The sequence below is a fragment of the Rhinolophus ferrumequinum genome, chromosome 9, assembly GCF_004115265.2.
Source record: "Rhinolophus ferrumequinum isolate MPI-CBG mRhiFer1 chromosome 9, mRhiFer1_v1.p, whole genome shotgun sequence".
NCBI classification, from domain to species: Eukaryota; Metazoa; Chordata; class Mammalia; order Chiroptera; family Rhinolophidae; genus Rhinolophus; species Rhinolophus ferrumequinum.
Genome location: NC_046292.1, coordinates 37,752,046 through 37,772,560, shown reverse-complemented (window position 1 = coordinate 37,772,560; position 20,515 = coordinate 37,752,046). Strand labels below are relative to the sequence as shown.

The window sequence follows — 20,515 nt, the reverse complement described above, 5'->3', positions numbered from 1 at the left end:
ATTAACAGAATGAAGAGAAAACAACAACAACATGATCATCAATTAATGCAGGAAAAGCATTTGACAAAATTCAACACCCTTTCATGGCAAAAACATTCAACAAACTGGGAAGAGAAGAAAACCACCAAGAACATGTAATAAAAGCCATGTATAAAAAACCTCCAGTGAACATCATCTCAGTGGTGAACGCCTGAATGCTTTACTTCTAAGATAGGAACAAGACAAGAATGCTGACTTTCACAACTTCTATTGAACACAGAACTGCAAGTTCACACCAGAGCAATTAGGCAAGAAAAAGAAATAAAGGTCCAAATTGAAAGGAAGTAAAATTAAGTCAACATGCAAAAATCAGTTGCGTTTCTCTACAATAACAATGAACAATCTGAAAAGGAAATTGTGAAAAATTTTCCATTTAATAATACAATAAAGTATTTAGGAATTAAGTTAAAAGATTGATGGTAGATGAGGGGTAAAGGGGATCAAATATATGGTGATGGAAGAAGAACTGACTCTGGGTGGTGAACACACAATGGGATTTATAGATGACGTAATACAGAATTGTACACCTGAAATCTATGTAACTTTACTAACAACTGTCACCCCAATAAACTTTAATTAAAAAAAAGTTAAAAGATTTTTTTTTTGTCAGTTCCTAGCGACAATATTGTGACGTGTGACCCTATAATGCCTGAGCCCACCAAGTCTAAGCCTGCTCCGAAGAAGGGCTCCAAAAAGGCGCTGACCAAGGCGCAGAAGGACGGCAAGAAGCGCAAGCGCAGCCGCAAGGAGAGCTACTCGGTGTACGTGTACAAGGTGCTGAAGCAGGTGCACCCGGACATGGGCATCTCGGCCAAGGCCATGGGCATCATGAACTCGTTCGTCAACGACATCTTCGAGTGGATCGCGGGCGAGGCATTGCGCCTGGCGCATTACAAGCGCTGGACCATCGCGTCCCAGGAGATCCAGACGGCCGTGCACCTGCTGCTGCCCGGGGAGCTGGCCAAGCACGCTGTGAGGGCACCAAGGCCGTCACCAAGTACACCAGCTCCAAGTAGACTCGCAAGGGAGAGAGATGAATGCAGAGAAGAAGGAAATACAAACAGTAACTGAAAATACGACTCAGCCCATAGAAGTTACGAAATATGAAAAGTCTGATCTGCCTGAGAACGACCTATTAGTGTGTTTCTCCTACCTAACTCCAACCCTGCTTTACTGCACACTGATTCATCAAAAAGAGATCATTATCTGAGTGGATGAGCCCAAACGAGCTGTTTTAGATTTCTCATTGTATTTTTTGTTTGAAGTACAGAAATAGGATTTACTTCTGTTACAGGTCTACTTACTGGGAATTCATTACTCCCCATGGACTGACTACCTTTGCTTAGAAAAGTCTGAATGAGAGGATGGGAAAATGTCTGTAAGTGGGATGTGATTAAAAAAATTTGTGGAAAATTGGAAAAAAAAAAGTTAAAAGATTTGTACAATGAAAATTACAAAACACTGCTGAAAGAAATTTAAAATGACACAAATAAATGGGAACACACATTCATGGACTGGAAGACTTAAGATGTTAACACTACCCAAAATGATCTACATATTCAATGCAATCCCTAACAAACACCAACGATGCTTTTTGCAGAAATAGAAAAACCCATCCTCAATTCATCTTGAATCCCAAAGGACCCTAAAATGGACAAAACAATCTTGAAAAGGAACAAACTGGTGGACACACACTTCCTAATTTCAAAAGTTACTACAAAGCTACAGTAATCACAACAGCATGGTACAGGCATAAAGACAAACATATAGAATATGGAATAGAATAGAATACCCAAAAATAATCCTTCACATATATGGTCAACTGATTTTCTGACAAGGGTGCCAAGACCATTCAATGGGGGAAATAACAGTCTTTTCAAGAAATCGTGCTGAGGAAACTGGATATCAACATACAAAAGAATGAACATATGTGGACCCTTACTTATCATACACAAAAACTAACTCAAAATGGATCAAAGACCAAAATGTAAGACCTAAAACTATAAAATTCTTACAAGAAAACGTAGGCTAAAAGCTTCATGACATTAGATTTAACAATAATTTTCTGGATATGACACCAAAGTTCACCAAAGTTCACAAAAGAAAAAAAATAGACAAATCAAACTTTAAGAAAAAATTTTGGAGGCATCAAAAGACAGTTATCAAAAGAGTAAAAAGACAACCCAAAGAATAGAATACTGTCAAGTCATGTACCTAATAGGGATTAACATCCAGAACATACAGATAACTCCTATAATTCAAAACAACAAAAAACCCAGTTCAAAACTGGCCAAAGCACTTGAACAGACATTTCTCCAAAGAAGACATATGAATGGCCAACAAGCTGATGACAAGATGCATTATATTAGAAGAAAGCGAAATCAAAACTTCACTGATACCACCCCAAACTCCTTAGGATGGCTAATATTAAGAGGAAAAAAGTATTGGCAAGGTGGTGGAGAAACTGAAACACTAGTGCACCATTGGTGGGAATATAAAATTGTACAGCCGCTATGAAAAACAGTATGGCAGTTCCTCAAAAAATAAAAAACAGAATTACCATTTGATCTAGCAATTCCACTCCTTGGTATATACCCGAAAGAACTGAAAGCAGGGTCTTTAAGAAATATTTGCACACCCATGTTCACACTAGCATTATTTACAATTGCTAAAATGTGGAAACAACCCAAGTGCCCATCAACAATAAACGGATAGGCAAAATGTGGTACATATATATGTAAGGGATATTATTCAATCTTGAAAAGAAATTTTGCAATATGCTACAACATGGATGAACCTTGAGGACATTATGCTAAGTGAAATGAGCCAATCCACAAAAGACAAATACTGTATGATTCTACTTACAGGACGCACTTAAGAATAGTCAAAATTACTGAGGCAGAAAATAGAATGGGGGTTGCCAGGGTTTGAGGAGAGGGGGAAATGGAGAGTTATTGTTTAATGAATACAGTTTCAGTTTTACAAGATGAAGAGAGCTATAGAGATGGATAGTGGTGATGGTTGCACAACATTATGAATGTATTTAGTATCAATGAACTGTACAATTAAAAATGGTTACGATGATAAATTATGTGTCCTATGTTATGTGTATTTTACCATCAAAAAAAAACAAAAACAGAAAAGAATGAGAATATGAACTGAAATGGGTTGATTTCCAGAACATGTTGTTAAGTGTAAAAAAAAAAGCAAAGGGCAGAATGTGTGTGTGTGTGTGTGTGTGTGTGTGTGTGTATATACATATATATGAATGTGTACACACACACACCAGGGGTGTCAAAAACGTATACAAGTGGACACTTTGGTCAACATTGCTCAAGCAGTAGTTCACCATAATCAGAAGTGTCTGGACACTAATGGTAACCACTTTGAGCACCTCTTGTAGTTGCAGAAGGCAAACGTGACTTGTATTCATCTTTGTTATCAGTATATATTGAGCATTACAGTCTTAATCCAGTTTTCCTTTCTTAAAATGTGTATACATTTTTTTGGCACCTTATATCTACAGATAGATAGATAGATAGATAGATAGATAGATAGATAGACAGACAGACAGACAGACAGATAGGGAATAAAACTGAAATATATCTGTTTAGTACTTTGACTATACCCTCCATCTACAAGGATAAAAAACTGCAAACAAATCTTCAACTCTTTTCAGTTGATTTGTGTTTCATAGTAGTACTGGCACAGCAATTGTGAAACTCATATGTATTGTAGAATTAAGCAAATGTGCCCAACGCTGGGAGCCAAGGTTCTCACTGTGGAAGAGAAGATACACATACAGAATGGGGAAAGGCAAAGAAGAATGGTGGATGGACATTTGAAAGCATCATTTTTAAACTTATTTCATGTATTTCTTAGCTGTGGTTGCTAAAAGAGCTAACAACAAAGATACCCCAACAGCAATGAGCACACCTAATACTCAAATATTAGTGTCCTATTAAAAGAACCAGGGTTTCTGGGAGAAATGTCTAATTCCAGGGCTGGAATAGGGAAGTATGAGTAAAGAAGCCTAGAACATCTTGGCATGCCAGAAAGTGAGGAATTAGTCAAACAACAACAACAGTGGTGAAGCTCTCATTGGCCAATCTGTGACAAATTGAGCATCAAAATAATTAAGGACAGTAATTAATTATAAACCACCAAAAACAACAGGAATCAATGAGTCCATACTGAGGACAGGTTAGATAGAGAGATAGAGAAGGCAGGGCTCTTCCGTACAGTAGAATGCCTACTGCTAAATGTAGAAGGAAGGACTGGAGTTGGAAAATCATCACTTTGCAACCACTGTAGTGAAGATTGGTTAAGGTGAGAATCTCAACAGATGCTAAATCTAGATCAGAAAGTTTGATAAAGACCAGGATAATTGCATAGTCTTCCAGTATCCCATATATCGCGATTAGAGGAAAAATATCTATATAGTGTAGAAACAATACAATACTATATAGAAAATATTTTATCTGTATCTGAATATTTTATCTAGTATCTGAACAATACTTTGACTATGTGATAAAAAGTACCATGACTAATGAGGGGCACTGTGTGCTTCAGGATGTGACACCCTTGAGAAGACATTACATCTCTTATGTGGTACGCCAGCCAGAGACGAAGAACCTGAATGTAATTATGAAGAAACATCAGACAAAGCCAAAATGAAAAACATTCTTTAAAATGCCAACATAACAAAGCTGGTCTGTATTCAAAAATATTAATGTCACAAAAGATGGGAAGGACTAAGGACCTCTTCCAGATTAAATTATAAAGAGACATGACAACTTCTGAATGCAAAAAATGATCCTGGACTAAAAGGAAAAGTATTTTATGAAGGGCATTATTGGGATAATCAACACTGGAAATATGTACAGTACATTATATAAAAGTATTGCATCAATGTTAAATTTCCTGAAACTTATTAACTGCACCGTGGCCATTAAGGAGAACATCTTTGCTCTTACGAACTTAAGTATTATGGAGTAGAGGGGCATGATTTGCAACCTACCCTCAAATGGTTGTTGGTTCTGAAAAAAATTGTGGTGTATGGAGAGAAGTTATAAAAAAAAAAAAATGTGGCAACATGTTTAAAATTAGTGATCTGCAAGTTAAAAATTACATCAAAACTGTTTAAGTATTATACATAGATCAACTGCCGAAAAACCTACACATTATTAAGAATGTAAACAATGGATAAATTATAAAGTTTTGTGAGATGTAAGAGCTGAAAGAGAAACAAAGGATAAGCCACAGCAAGACCAAGCAGAAGACCAGAAAGCTGTTGCATCATCCTCTCTCCTTGACTTCACCTCCTGGAGATACCATTACAAAACAATCCTCACAGGGATTTGTGCTACACCCCACCAGTGCATCAAGAGTTTCCTAGCAAATGAAAACGTTGCATGGCTTTTAATACTTACGGTGGGTGCCCTTGCTGCCCATTTTATTCTTTTTTAATGTATTAAAATATAGTTAACATATATTAGTTGCAGGTATACAACCATTATATACCTAACGAAGTAATCACCGTAGTAAGTCTATAACCGTCTGACACCATACAAAGTTATTAAGATATTATTGACTATATTCTCTATGCTATATATTAATTACATCCCTGTGAGTTATTTACAACTAGAAATTTGTACCTTTATTCTGCCCATTCTAAAGTAATTAAGTACATACTGCCCATTCTAATTTGGGGTGCAAGAATTAAAATATGTTGTTTGAAGGTTTTCACTAGCATTTAATTTTATCCATTTCAGTGTAAGCAAAGTTTTGATCAACTCAAACAACAAAAATACTTAGTATATGTGCATCTAATTTGAAAGATATACCTTTCTCTTAAGTAAAAGGTTTTCTGCAACACTCTTTTTAAACTTATCATACCTTACAGTCCACATAAGGCTGAATTAAGATCTTTAGAGTTTCTTAGTAACGGGAAGATTTGTGGTCTCTCCTCTCCATTGCCACAATATCCAACACTGTATATAACGCACAATTTTAAGTTTTCAAAATAAACTGAACTTCCATGTATACTAGGTAAGTTTACTGAAACAAAACTTCCCATTTTCTTTAATCACTGTGGTCTTTTGATCTCTGTAACATTAAATGATATTAATCTTACATAGGCCTATGTGTACATTCTGATAAACAATTCTCTACTATACATATTTAACCTGAAAGTTCAAATTATATCTGTTTCGATTAAGCCTAATGATGTAACTGATGGCTTGCTTCCACTTTCATTAGAGATGCCAGAAAATTAAAAGGACTTTAAAATACAATTGCTGTTTTCAAATCAAAAGAATAAAATGTGAAAACAACTAATGACTGCAAATCACTTTACTCTCTCACCTTAGAAAGAATTACATAAAGCATAATTATAAAGAAAGGGGTTTTAAGTGGTGGTTCTGAAACTCAACTACACACATTAGAATTACGGGGGACCTTTTAAAATCTTGATGCCCCGGCCAAATCCCAAACCAATTAAATCAGAATCACTAGGGGAATGGGACACAGGCATCAGTATATTTTAAAGCTTCCAAAGTAATTAAAATGTACAGTCGAGGAAGAAAGCCACTGTTTTAAAAAAGAAATATTCCATAAGATAAATATTTAAATATAGGCTGCTTTAAAAATAGCACCTTGAGGGGCTATAAACTATTCCAGCAATGTTCTAAACTCTTTTCTTAAGGCTCTTTAAAACTGCTTTGTCATACTGTCACCAAAAATGATATTAGCCATGTTGATCACCTGCTTTATTTTATTTAGCTGTTAACAAGTGAAGAACACAAGTTTTGGAGTCACAAAGACTTGCATACAAGTCCTAGCTATACCATTTAATAGTTCTATGATTGTGGATATGTAGCTTAACCTCCCTGAGCTTCCATTTCCTCAACTGTAAAATGGACGGATTAAAGTAGAAAACGTGCACAACATGACATCTGGTACATAGGAGGTGATGTATAAATGACTGCACTTATCATGATGAAGCTAGGCTAGAAGACATAGAGGCCAGGACTGTATCTTGTTTAAGGTTATATTTCTACAACCTACTGATACACAATAATTATTAATATCTAAGCTAAGTAATACCTAGATTCTTACTCTAAGTAATACCTAGATTCTGATATACAACAAAAGCTTAATAATGTTATGAACAAATGAAACAAACTTATTTCAAATAAGAACAAACCCTCAAGCCTTGCTTTGTAGTAAAGAAGTCAGAATAACCAGCATCCGTAGCCAATAGTCCCACAAATTGCATTGCAGGCCGCTGCCGTATAAATAATTCTACAGCTCCATCAGTGATGCAAATGCCCCCCGAAATATCCAGTGACACAACATTAGGCAGAATATCCTTCTGCTGCAGCAAATGAAAAGCTAAATCTGATCTGAGTTGCCTGTGATCAGAAATATCCAGGTGAAGCAGACATTTAAGTTCTTTAATGACTGCGAGAATTTGTGGTTTGGTCATGGTCAGGCATTTCAGATAGTGCATTGTGAGAGACTTGAGTCGATCCTTACAGGTAAGGAGTGCAGAGATGTCAGTGACCAGAGTATTGGAGATATCCAAGCTTTCCAATTTTGGTAACTGAGAAACAGTAGCCAGGTTTTCACTATGAAAACAAACATTGAAAACACTTAAAATGCGAAGACCAGTGAGCTGACCAAAGAACAGTGGTCTTGAATCTGGAGGGATACTTGTCGAGTCCAACAGGAGACAGCGGAGGTTTTGCTGGATCCAGCTATTGCTGCAGAGTCCACGTATGATGTCTGGAATTGGGAGGTCAGTGTGCACTGCAGTAGCATCCAGTTCAATGAGTTTGTGATGGCAGAAAGCTTTTATAAATGCAGCTGTAGAGATCTGAACTCTTTGAATATTGACCAGCTTTAGTTTCATTTGGTTGCCTCGGAAAATGCTCGCTGTTCTATCAGTCAGCATGCCTGTAAGAGAACCAGAAGCAGCTTGTAATAACAACTAAATCGCATGCCTTTTCCAGGAGGCATAGTGGTCAATGAATTATGACAGATGTTAATAGTAACAATTATGACAATATTTACTGCTTACTCTGTGCCAAACATTATTCTAAACTACTCAGATATAATTTATTCTTTGCAACAATACTGTAAAGAAACAATTATTATTACCATCTTAGGGCTGAGCAAACTGAATCTTAAAGAGGTTGAGTAACTTGTTCAAGGCTAAAATATGTGGCAGAATCAGGCATCAAAGCCAGTTGGACTCCAGAGCCCAGTTTTATCTGTAGTAACCTTGTTCACAGAAAAAAAGAACAAAATATGTAGGTAAGTACAGGATGCATAGTATGCAAATAACACTACTAATGAGTATTTTTAACCAAATTATTGGACAGCCTTTGACAAGTCACTTACATCTCGGCGACTCATTTTCCTCATCTATAAAATAAGTGCTTTGTACCAGGTTTTATTTAGAAAAGATTTACTAAGCATCTTCTATGTCTGAGATCCCATGTTAAGTAATGGGCACACAAAGTAATCAGAAACCTGTGACCACAAGGAATTCAGTCAAGGAATATACATAGGTAAATAAATTATTACAATAGTGTATTATATATGCACTATTGTGATTATACCAGGTATTGAATTAATACAGATGACATTAACTTTGGGGAAAGTTTTGAAGACTATAAATATCAATTTGCCAGGGGCAGGTGAAGGGTAGAAGAACATATAAAGACACAGAAAAGCACAGAACAATAGCAGATTATTCGGGATGACCCTAAATCAATAGGCACTACTAGAAAATAGTGTCCAAAGGGAGGCACAGCTGGAAATGAGAGTAGAGAGGAAGGGAAAAGGCAGATGGGCCTATACACAAGGCTAGGAAATTCAGACTTTAGGAACTCAAAAATTTTAAGCAGCGGGATGGCCGGATGGCTCCGTTGATTAGAGAGCGAGCTCTGAACAACAGGGTTGCCGATTCGATTCCCCCATGGGCTAGTAAACTGCGCCCTCCACAACTAGATTGAAGACAACAAGCTGACGCTGAGCTTCCGGAGGGGCGGCCGAATGGCTCAGGTGGTTAGAGTGTGAGCTCTCAGCAAGAAGGGAGCAAGAAGTTTGCGGATTCAATTACCACATGGGATGGTGGGCTGCATCCCCTGCAACTAAAGACTGAAAATGGCGACTGCGGGTCAGCCCGGTGGCTCAGGTGGTTGGAGCGCCGTGCTCCTAACACAGAGGTCGCCGGTTCGATTCCCACATGGGCCAGTGAGCTGCGTCCTCTACAGCTAAGATTGTGAACAACAGCTCTCCCTGGAACTGGGCTGCTGTGAGCAGCTGGAGGTCGGCATGGGCTACCATGTACTACCAGGAGGGCCAGCAGCCAGCATGAGCGGCGGTGGGCTGCTGTGTGCTGCTGTAGGCTACCGTGTGCCGCCATGAGTGGATGGCAGCCAGCATAAACAATGGCTTGAACCGGACTGGGGAGGGGAAAAGGGAGGGGGTGAAGGGGGGGGAATGAATGAAGTAGTGATTGATGCTACAACATGGATGAACCTTGACAATATTATACTGAGTGAAAAAAGCCAGACACAAAAAGCCACATATTGGGGTGGCCGGTTACTCAGTTAGTTAGAGCGTGGTGCTAAGATACCAAGGTTGCCGGTTTGATCCCTGCGTGGGCCACTATGAGCTGTGCCCTCCTTAAAATAAAAAAAAATAAAAAAAAAAATAAAAAGCCACATATTGCATGATTCCATTTTTATTAAATGTTCAGAATAGGCAAATCCATAGAGATAGAAAGTAGATTAGTGGTTGCTCAGGGTTTAGGGAGGATAGTTAAGAAGTTTCTTTTTGAAGTGATGAAAATGTTCTAAAATTTATTAATGACAGTTACACAAATCCATAACTACAAAAAAAAAATCACTGAATTGTAAACTTTAAATGGGTGAATTACATGTGAATTACATCTCCATAATTTGTTACTAAAATTTTTTTTTCATTAAGAGAAAACTGTAACATGGCAAATTAAATATAGCCCTTTGAAAACTCCACTACAATGGGAGATAAAGGAAAATTAAAGGTTCATATTCACAATCAAAAGAATGGGAGACAAAACTACAGCAACAGCATTTCAGCAGCTAGGGAGCAGACAGATTAGTGGTAACTTGACTTAGTCCTCCATTACTCTGCTAAGCCAATAGCAGGGCAAGTCTTGAAGTAAGGCAATTTCCAAGTGATCCAGAAAGACTCTGAGACTCAGCCTCCACACAAAATGGGAATAATTTCTCTATTTCCCACTGGGTTGTTGTGAGGGACAAAATAGGAATTACATGTGAAAGTGTTTTTCAAATTGTAAAGAGCGTTATAGTACACGATATAGGAGCCTTATCATTACCTTTCCAGGTCATCACCTCAAGGAAACGATCAGCTAATTCCTGAGGGAAACTCCAATGCTCCGGAAGGCACAATGTTCCATCAGATCTTTCAGAACACAACTTCTCCAGGTTAGCAATCAGGACATTCAGGCAGATGTTGACCAAAGAGTAGGGAGATGCCTCCTCCTAGCAAACAACACGCAGAAAACTTTGTTAGAATACATGTTCAAGAATTCAACATAAAAGTGGTCCTGCCAGGCATCAAACTATTTGATGACGGTATCTGAAGATACATTCTTCTTACTCTAATAATAATTTATATGTAATGAAACCACCGTATTCCAACTGTTAACCAAATAGATTTCATCTGTTGTAGCTTTTGTTGTATCTTGAAAAATATTAAGTTCTCTGAATCCTTCACTTACCATCTCTTTGTGCCAGGCACTGAAAATACCGGTATGAGTAAGGTATAGTCCTAATCCTTTTGGAGCTAACAGTTTACTGGGGACTACAACCAAAAAATCTGACAATTTCAATACAACGTAAGGGACTATTCAAGCAGAGATCACATGGTCACTCATTCAACAAATACTACTTCAGTGATTACTCTGTACCGTTTTCTCTCTTTAAGGTGGCTTTGGGCTGGCTGTGTACCCCCAATCATTCCTCTAAAATTAGCCCTCTCTCCTTGCTACAGACGGAATGTTTGTGTCCTTCCAAAATTCTCATGTTGAAATCTAACCCCCAATTTTATGGTATTTATAGAGGTAGAAACCTTTGGGAAGTGATTAGGTCATGAAGGTAAAGCCCTCATGAATGAAATTAGTGCCTTTATAAAAGAGACCCCAGAGAACTATCTTGTCCCTTCTGTCATGTGAGGACACAGCAAAAAGATATCTATAAACCAGGAAGCAGGTTCTCACCAGACACCAAATGTGCCAGACATCAAATCTGCCAGCACCTTGATCGTAGACATGCTAGCATCCTGAACTGAGAAGTAAATTTCTGTTGTTTATAAGTTACCCAGTCTATAGTATTTTTGTTATAGCAGCCTAAATGGACTAAGACAATTCTTCCGGTACATCCTCTGGGCCCTGGGGTGGCACTAATCGCTGTTACTGGACATAGAGAAGTGCATTGTTGTGGTTTTCCATACCTCATCCTTATTATCTTTGGAAGTAGCCCATAATTAAACTATCATTGAATTATCCCTATTCTGAATGTGCCATCTGTTCCCTGGTGCGATTAAATCCCCCAAATAAATTTCTAGTTCATCCCGTACTTTCTCACTCCACTACCAATTCCAAGTCACTACCATACCTTACTTAAAATACTGAAAAACTCCAAATTAGTTTCTCTACTTTTGCTCCTATCCTTTTCTAATCCATCTCTACTCAGAGTCCAGATTCGTCATTTCTGAAATATAAACTGTATTATGTAACTGTCCTAATTAATTAACGTGTTTTAGTGGATACAAGGTAAAAACAAAAAAAACAAATTGCATTTCTATATGCAAACAGCAATTGTAAAATTAAATTTTTAAAAAACTTACAATATCATTTTTAATACATCAAACAAAGGCTCTTACTCAGGAAAACAACAAAAATCTAGACACTCAAAGTAGCATCCATAAAGTTTAGCTTACAAAAAAATATCAGATGTGGTAAAAAGCAGGAGAAAAAAAAAAATCAGTCAATAGAAACAGGCCCAGAAGTAACTGAAATGACATAATTAACAGACAAGGACTTTAAAACAAATATTATAATTAATGAATATACATAACGTAATGTGGGAATAAATTTGGAATCTCAACAGAGAAATGGAAGACCTGAAAAAGACCAAAAGGGAACTTCTAAAGTTGCAAAAGATATTATCTAAAATAAATAATACATCAGATGACATTATCAAAAGATTAGACTTTACAAAATTAGAGATCAGTGAAGTTGAAAGTAGTACAATAGAAACTATCTAAACTCAAAAAAAAAAAAAAAAAGGCTGGGGGAAAAAAAGAAGAGAAGCATTGAGTCCCAAGAGACAACCTTAAGCAGTCTAATAGAAATGTGTAATTAAAACTCCATAAGAGAGGAGATAGTAGTAAAGGAAAAATATTTTAAGAAATAACTGTCAACAAGGATAATGTCCTATTTTTGGAATCTATGAAATTGTTTTGTAGTTTGATATTGACTTAATTACAGTTAATTCACTGGACACAAAGAATAAAACCAATTTGATGGCTTTCTTTTTTTTAAATGTCAAAAATGTTCAAATTATAAGCTGAACAATAATGAATGCCAACTATAATTTTATATATATATGTATATATATGTATGTATATACTTACAAGAGTGGAGTACAGCATTAGGAATAGAGACAGTGGAAATGAAATAGCTCTGTGCGATGTCAGAGGGATAGTGGATGGGGGAAGGGGGGTTCACACAGTGTGAGAGATGTAAATGATAAACGTCTAAGTATTAAAAAAAAAATGTTCAAATTATAAACGCACTGATCCCAGAAGTAAAATGGACCCAAAGCAAAATAAAAAGATGGCAAATATATATCAAATAGCTAAAAACCAATGACAAAGAAAAAAAACCTCAAGGGGGGCATTTGTGTGGACAGTTTTTTAAAAGAAAAATGAAAGCTTTGACCACTGATTTTTCATCAGAAGCAATGCTAGCCAGAAGACAATGAAATGATATTTTTAAAGTGCAATGGGGGGGAAAACTAAGTGCAATGAAAAAAATCTTTCAAAAATAAAGGTAAAGTAAAGATATTTCTAAACAGAAGTAGAGAGAACTTGTCGCCAGCAGACCTACACTATAAGAAAGGTGAAATGTTTTTTAAGCTGAAGAAAAATGATACAAGGAAGGTATCTGGGATCTAGAGAAAAAGGAAGAGAACCAGAAATAGGAATATATGGATAAACAAAAAACTTTTATTTCCTAATTTAAGAAATAACTGATCAAGGCAAAGATAAAAACAATTTATAACATGTGCAATTTATAACATGGAGAAATAAAATGTATTATTTCAATAGCACAAGGACAGGGTAAGAAGAGGGAAAATGAAGGGATACTGTTGTAAGGTAAAGTGTACTCTGGTAAGTCTGTATTTTAGAACCTAAAATTGAGAGTTATGCCTCTCAAACTTTCAAAATTTACTGCATTATAAGTAGAAACTGAGAAATCTTTAAAAGATGTATTAATTCATTTAGAAATAATAAAAATTAAAAAAACAATCACATGTTGACATAAGCAACATTTTTTAAAAACAGCTATAGTTTCAACAGTGCTAAAAAGTTTAGTGACAAGGACAGCACTGTTTTACATTCTTGCAAATTTCACTAATATGTGGCTTAATGGAAGAGAATGGGTTCTTGGGACCCCAGAGGTCCAGAGACTACAATTTAAAAACTATCTTTGAGTGACCATTAAAAGAGAGAAGGAAAGAAAAGGAGAGAAACAGCACTAGTAAGATAAAAATGGAACTTTAAAAATAGCCAATCCAAAAGAAGTCAGGGGAGGAAGAAACACAGCAACAACAAACAGGACAAACAGAACACAAATAGCAACACAGCAGACTTACATACAACAATTTTGATAATTACATTTACTGTAAAAGGCACAAGTTATCAGACTGGATAAAAAAGACTGCTTTTACAAGAGATGTGCATTAAACATAAACAACACAGGGTTGTCAAACTCCACTCATAAGGAAACTTGAGTGACTATAGTAATGTCGGAAAAAGAGGGCTTCAGGGCAAGAATATTACTAAAACTCAAGATGGATGTTTCATAATGAAAAGGGTTAATTTATCAAGAAGACGTAATTCCTAAATGTATTTGCACTTACTAACAGCCTCAAAATTCATGAAGCAGAGGCAAAAACATACAATTGGGAAATGACTGTCTCCTCAATAAACGGTGGAGGGAAAACAAGATACATGAAAGAAAATGAATCTGGAACACATTCTTACACCACACACAAAAATAAACTCAAAATGGATCAAAATTCATAAAGCAAAATCTCAATAAAAAGAAAAATAGGCCCTTCTCCGCCTCCTCCGCGCGGAGCCGGCGCTGCTTTCTGGAAGCTGTTGCTGATGCTATTAGAACAAGCCTTGGACCAAAAGAAATGGATAAAATGATTCAAGATGGAAAAGGCGATGTGACCATTACAAATGATGGTGCCACCATTCTGAAACAAATGCAAGTGTTACATCCAGCAGCCAGAATGCTGGAAGAGCTGTCTAAGGCACAAGACATAGAAGCAGGAGATGGCACCACATCAGTTGTCATCATTGCTGGCTCTCTCTTAGATTCCTGTACCAAGCTTCTTCAGAAAGGGATTCATCCAACCATCATTTCCGAGTCATTCCAGAAGGCTTTGGAAAAGGGTATTGAAATCTTAACTGACATGTCTCGACCTGTGGAACTGAGTGACAGAGAAACTTTGTTAAATAGTGCAACCACTTCATTGAACTCAAAGGTTGTCTCTCAATATTCAAGTCTGCTTTCTCCAATGAGTGTAAATGCAGTGATGAAAGTGATTGACCCAGCCACAGCTACCAGCGTAGATCTTAGAGATATTAAAATAGTTAAGAAACTTGGTGGGACAATTGATGACTGTGAAATGGTGGAAGGGCTGGTTCTCACTCAAAAGGTGGCAAATTCTGGCATAACCAGAGTTGAAAAGGCTAAGATTGGGCTTATTCAATTTTGCTTATCTGCTCCCAAAACAGATATGGATAATCAAATAGTAGTTTCTGACTATGTCCAGATGGACCGAGTGCTGCGAGAGGAGAGAGCCTATATTCTAAATTTGGTGAAGCAAATTAAAAAAACCGGATGTAATGTTCTTCTCATACAGAAGTCTATTCTAAGAGATGCTCTTAGTGATCTTGCATTACATTTCCTGAACAAAATGAAGATTAAGGTAGTTAAGGATGTTGAAAGAGAAGACATTGAATTCATTTGTAAGACAATTGGAACCAAACCAGTTGCTCATATTGACCAATTCACTGCTGACATGCTGGGATCAGCTGAGTTAGCTGAGGAGGTTAATTTAAGTGGTTCTGGGAAACTGCTCAAGATTACAGGCTGTGCAAGTCCTGGAAAAACAGTTACAATTGTCGTTCGTGGATCTAACAAATTGGTGATTGAAGAAGCTGAGCGCTCCATTCATGATGCCCTATGTGTCATTCGCTGTTTAGTGAAGAAGAGAGCTCTTATTGCAGGAGGTGGTGCTCCAGAAATAGAGTTGGCCCTACGGTTAACTGAACATTCACGAACATTGAGTGGTATGGAATCCTACTGTGTTCGTGCTTTTGCAGATGCTATGGTCATTCCATCTACACTAGCTGAAAATGCTGGCCTGAATCCCATTTCTACAGTAACAGAACTAAGAAACCGGCATGCCCAAGGAGAAAAAAACTACAGGCATTAATGTCCGAAAGGGTGGTATTTCCAACATTTTGGAGGAACTGGTTGTCCAGCCTCTGTTGGTTTCAGTTAGTGCACTGACCCTAGCAACTGAAACTGTCTGGAGTATTCTGAAAATTGATGATGTGGTAAACACTCGGTAATCTGGATAACACTGGCTGACTGGCACCATTATGGCCACTAATAGTGCGGCTGGAGTGGAAGATCACTCACTGGTGTTACTGTTTGGAAAATTGTTTCCTCTATGATTTCCTGGACCTGATCTTCCAGTTGGCATTTGCTTGAAATTGTATTGACACAATTTAATGAAAATATTAAATATTTGGTTTCAAAAAAAAAAAAGAAAAGAAAAATAGGGCCGGCCCAGTGTCTCAGGCGGTTAGAGCTCCATGCTCCTAACTCCGAAGGCTGCCGGTTCGATTCCCACATGGGCCAGTGGGCTCTCAACCACAAGGTTGCCGGTTCAACAACTTGAGTCCCGCAAGGGATGGTGGACTGTGCCCCCTGCAACTAGAAAACGGCAACTGAGACCTGGAGCTGAGCTGCGCCCTCCACAACTAAGGCTGAAAGGACAACTTGAAGCTGAACGGCACCCTCCACAACTAAGATTGAAAGGACAACAACTTGACTTGGGAAAAAAAAAAAAGGCCTGGAAGTACACACTGTTCCCCAATAAAGTCCTGTTCCCCTTCCCCAATAAAAATCTTTAAAAAATAAAACAATAAAAATTTACAATTACAGTTGGAAACTCATACTCACTTTCAGTAAATGATAAAAACAAGTAGGCAGAAAATAAGTAGGAATATAGATTATTATCAACCAACTAAATCTGACATTCAAGAATATTTTACCCAATCGCATAATACATATTCCTTTTAAGTACACAAAAACATGCAACAAGATAGATCAATCATATATGAGCCATAAAACCAATCTCAATAAATATAAATGGACTGGAATTAGAGTATGTTCTCTGACAATACAATTACATTAAAAGTCAATTAAACAAAAAGATATGCAGAATATCCCCAACTATTGGGGAATTAATTACGTAATACACTTCTAAATATCCTATGGGTCAAAGAAGAAATTATAATGGAACATAGAAAATACTTTGAACAATATATCAAAATTTATGGTGTTAAACAAAGCAATGTTAGAGGGAAAATATAGTCTAAATGTTTATATTAAAAAATATATATATGTATATATAATTAATGACCTAAGTTTCCATCTTGAAAAGATAAAAAAAGAATAAGGAAAACATAAGAAAGGAAATTATAAAGCTACGAACAGAAATAACAAAAGAGAAAACAGATGTGCAATGGATGTAAATCAAATCCAAAAGTTAGTTCTTTGAAAAGATTAATATTACACTAAATCCCTAGATACAAGACCAAGAGAAAGGAAAAACACACAAATGGCCAAAACCAGGAACAAAAAGAGGGATCATCACAGGTCCTATAAGCATAAAAATAAAGAAATTGCATAAATAATTTTGCCAATAAAATTTGATAATTCAGGTGAAATGGGCAAATTTCTTGCATGACAAACTACAAAACCAACAAGCTGTCAATGCATACACACTTAGGAATGTTACGACTTTTTGATGAATCGACCATTGTATAAAGTATACGATAGCTCTACATAATTAAATTCTTCCCCCAAAGAAATTAAATTCTCAGTGGCATCACTGGTGAATTCTAGTAAACATCTAAGGAAGAAATAATACCAATCCTCCGAAAACTCAAAAAAAATTTTAATAGAAAACACTTCCCAATTCATTTTTTGACACCAGCATTATCCTGATACTAAAACCAGACGAAATATTTCTAAAGAGCAAATAATCATAAACATGGACATCAAAATATTACCAAATAAAATCCTGTGATATATAAAAACAAAGATATATTTAACAAAATACGTAAAAAAAACCTTTACACCAAAAACTACAAAACATTGCTAAATAAAATTAAAACGACATAAATGGATAAATATATATCATAGGGGAAAATATATTTATGCATTGTGTAATTTTAGAAATTAATTAAAATATAAAATCTTATAAAGAATAAAGAGTGTACATGGAACGGATAAAGAGTGCAGTATATGGAACCCAACAGAGAAAAATGGATTCGTCTGATCACTTTTCTAAAGAAAATCTTGTGTTTGGATTCCTATCAGCAGCAACAACAACAAAAAATGCTTCAAACACTGTGCTAGTACATACTTTAAAAAGGTCAGCTTCTCAATTAGCTATAAACAAATTAAAAATCTTATAGCAGCTTTTAAAAGTGAGGCCTAAAGAGTACTACAAGAGTACAGGCTAGATCTTTGCAGGGCACAAAAGCCCTCCAACAAGGCGTTAGTTAGTACGTAAAGTACAACCTCAATCAGAATATTTCCTTCCCTCCGTACTAATTTTGAGTTGAGCCTTCACTAGATTTTGAGTTCTAAGAGGGTGGTCCTTGGGGTGTTTGTTGTAGAATGTGGAGTCTGACATCGTAACACCTGCAGTCAAGTTCATAAGCAAATCAACTACATTTCAGGGTTTTCAACTTCCCTACATACCAGGAAAACGAAGACTATCAATGCCTACAAAGAAAAACGAGATTACCGGATTTTCTTTGAAAATGCGATATTACTTAACACACAGTAGGCACCAAGTACTCTTTGGGTTTGCATTTTGCTCAGGGTTTAACAGGCACTCCAGGTTAAAAAAGGAAAGAAAAGGAACAAGTGGAATTGAAGGAATTTGTCTTTGGGGTTCCAGTTCCCCCAGATAGGCTCAGGAGGGTCTTCGGGTTACGATCTCCCAGGCCAAAGATTCGGGTTGTAAGGGCCGATGGGTCACAGACTCTGGGGAACACCGCGTTCACAACGCACGCGGGAGAACCGTCGAGGTTTGGGGCATTTGGGTTCGTTAAAATAAGCAACACTGTTTACTACCGGCCAAGCCGAGGGCTATTCCCAGCACTTACATCTAAACTTACACCACCCGGTAAAACAGCTGCTGTCTGCGGCAGGCACAGGTGAGAGCCTGAGACCTGAGGAGGGGACACACCCAAGGTCACGCGGGACGGGACGGAACTCGCTCTCGCGGCGCCTCCACTCAGCTGCACAAGGTCAGTGTTTTGGACCCAGAGCCTTGGACGCCCCTCCAGCTTGCACTTTCCCGGCGACGACTGGAGCCTGGCACGAGTTCAGCCTCTTCAGACTTTACCCCTACCCCACGTCGGCCAAACGAACCAACAAGTGTCTCCACACAGTCCCCGACAATTCGCCGCGCTGGCCGGGCACGGGGCGGTCGGACACCGGGCGTCCGGTGGAGGTTCGCGTCCCCGCCCCCGTCCCGGTGCTCACCTGCACCACGCAGCAGCCCAGGGCATCCTTCTGAGCGTCGGGAATGACGATGGTACGGGGCGAGAGGCTCGGGTGCAAGAAGTGAACCATGGCGACCCCCGCCAGCGGGGCGTCAGGCGAATGCCACCCTCAAGCAAGCCGGGGCCCGGATTCCGCGCGAGGTGTAGTCCCGCACCGGGATGCAGCTGAGCAGCGCGGGGTCCACGAGCCGCACACGCAGCGCTCACGCCGCTAGGTCCTGGCTGCAAAAAGTTTTTGAAACGCCCGGCGTGGCGACGCGCACGCGCCCGCTGCAGCCTCACCGCCCGTCGGTAGAGGCCGGCCCACCGCAGACCCCGCCCCCAGGAGCTGCCCTCCCCACCCCCACCCACGCCGACCACTTGTGCACCCCATTGAGGCCCGACCGTTCTATTTTTCTGCAACCCCAGCGCCCCAGAGACCAGCCTCACTCCTGCCCAACAGCTATCCCAAGCCTACTCGCCCCTCTCAATCCCACGCCTCAGGGATTTGATACCACATAGCTTTCGCCCCTCAGAGGCATGCTCATGGACCAGATTATGGAGTTGGGAAATAGAATATGTATTTTTAATACATTAAAATATATTTTAAAAAGGCGTTTTTCTAAAGATCTGGCAACAGCACCTCTCTCTGTTTCAGCTCCTACTGACATTGGATGAATCAAATATCAAAACCACTTATGACCATGTAAGTACACAAAATTAATTACTCAGCCTTTTTTGTGCCCTAAAAAGTACCAAGACCTTTATAACTTGCTCCAAGAGAGCAGTAAATTAATACACTTTAACTAATTTAAGAGAATATATGTCTTGGAAAAGGATAGTTCTTAAGACTATGGAGCCTTGGATCTGAATCCTGGATTGGAATGCCCTCTCAGCCTTCTACTAACTTGTGAAACTTGGGCGAGATTCTTAGTATCTCTGAAGCTCAACTTCCCAACAATAAAATGGGATAAGAACATTACCTCGCAGGGTTAATGTAAGGATTAAATAACGTATGTAAAACGCGACAGTGCTTGGCACAAAGCAAGTCCAAATGTTAAAATTATTTTTCAAGTATAAATAACTTTGCAAAATGCTTTTCTTTTACATTTATCCTTTTATTTAATCCTCATACAAAAAAACAAAACAAAACTCTGGACAGTAGGTATTTCCATTTTACCCATAGATAAACTGAACACCTGACAGGTTAAATAGACAAATTTTACCCACCTGATGAGTGGAAAGCCTGAGAGTCAAAATCAAGTTTCCTAACTCCCAAGTCCAAATCAATATTCTTTTT

At 38.0% G+C, this 20,515-nt stretch overlaps 2 protein-coding genes and 1 pseudogene across 2 annotated transcripts in view; 2 read left to right on the top strand and 1 right to left on the bottom strand.

Annotated features, from left to right (window-relative positions):
* ZYG11A (zyg-11 family member A, cell cycle regulator) overlaps window positions 1–19,306 on the bottom strand; it is a 54,966-nt gene extending 35,660 nt beyond the window's left edge. Inside the window, exons 1-3 of the mRNA XM_033114184.1 lie at window positions 19,217–19,306; window positions 10,433–10,598; window positions 7,247–7,998 (exon numbers count right to left, since the gene is read on the bottom strand). Of these exons, the coding sequence (XP_032970075.1) occupies window positions 7,247–7,998; window positions 10,433–10,598; window positions 19,217–19,306 (1,008 nt within the window). The remainder of the gene's footprint in view (window positions 1–7,246; window positions 7,999–10,432; window positions 10,599–19,216) is intronic.
* Window positions 685–1,100, top strand: LOC117026929 (histone H2B type 1-M-like; annotated as a pseudogene).
* Window positions 10,871–16,088, top strand: LOC117026701 (T-complex protein 1 subunit delta-like). Its single transcript, XM_033113668.1, is given in 3 exon segments — window positions 10,871–10,879; window positions 14,451–15,839; window positions 15,841–16,088. Coding segments are annotated over 3 exon segments (1,554 nt in total). The 3' UTR covers window positions 15,997–16,088.
* Window positions 19,307–20,515: the final 1,209 nt, after the last annotated feature.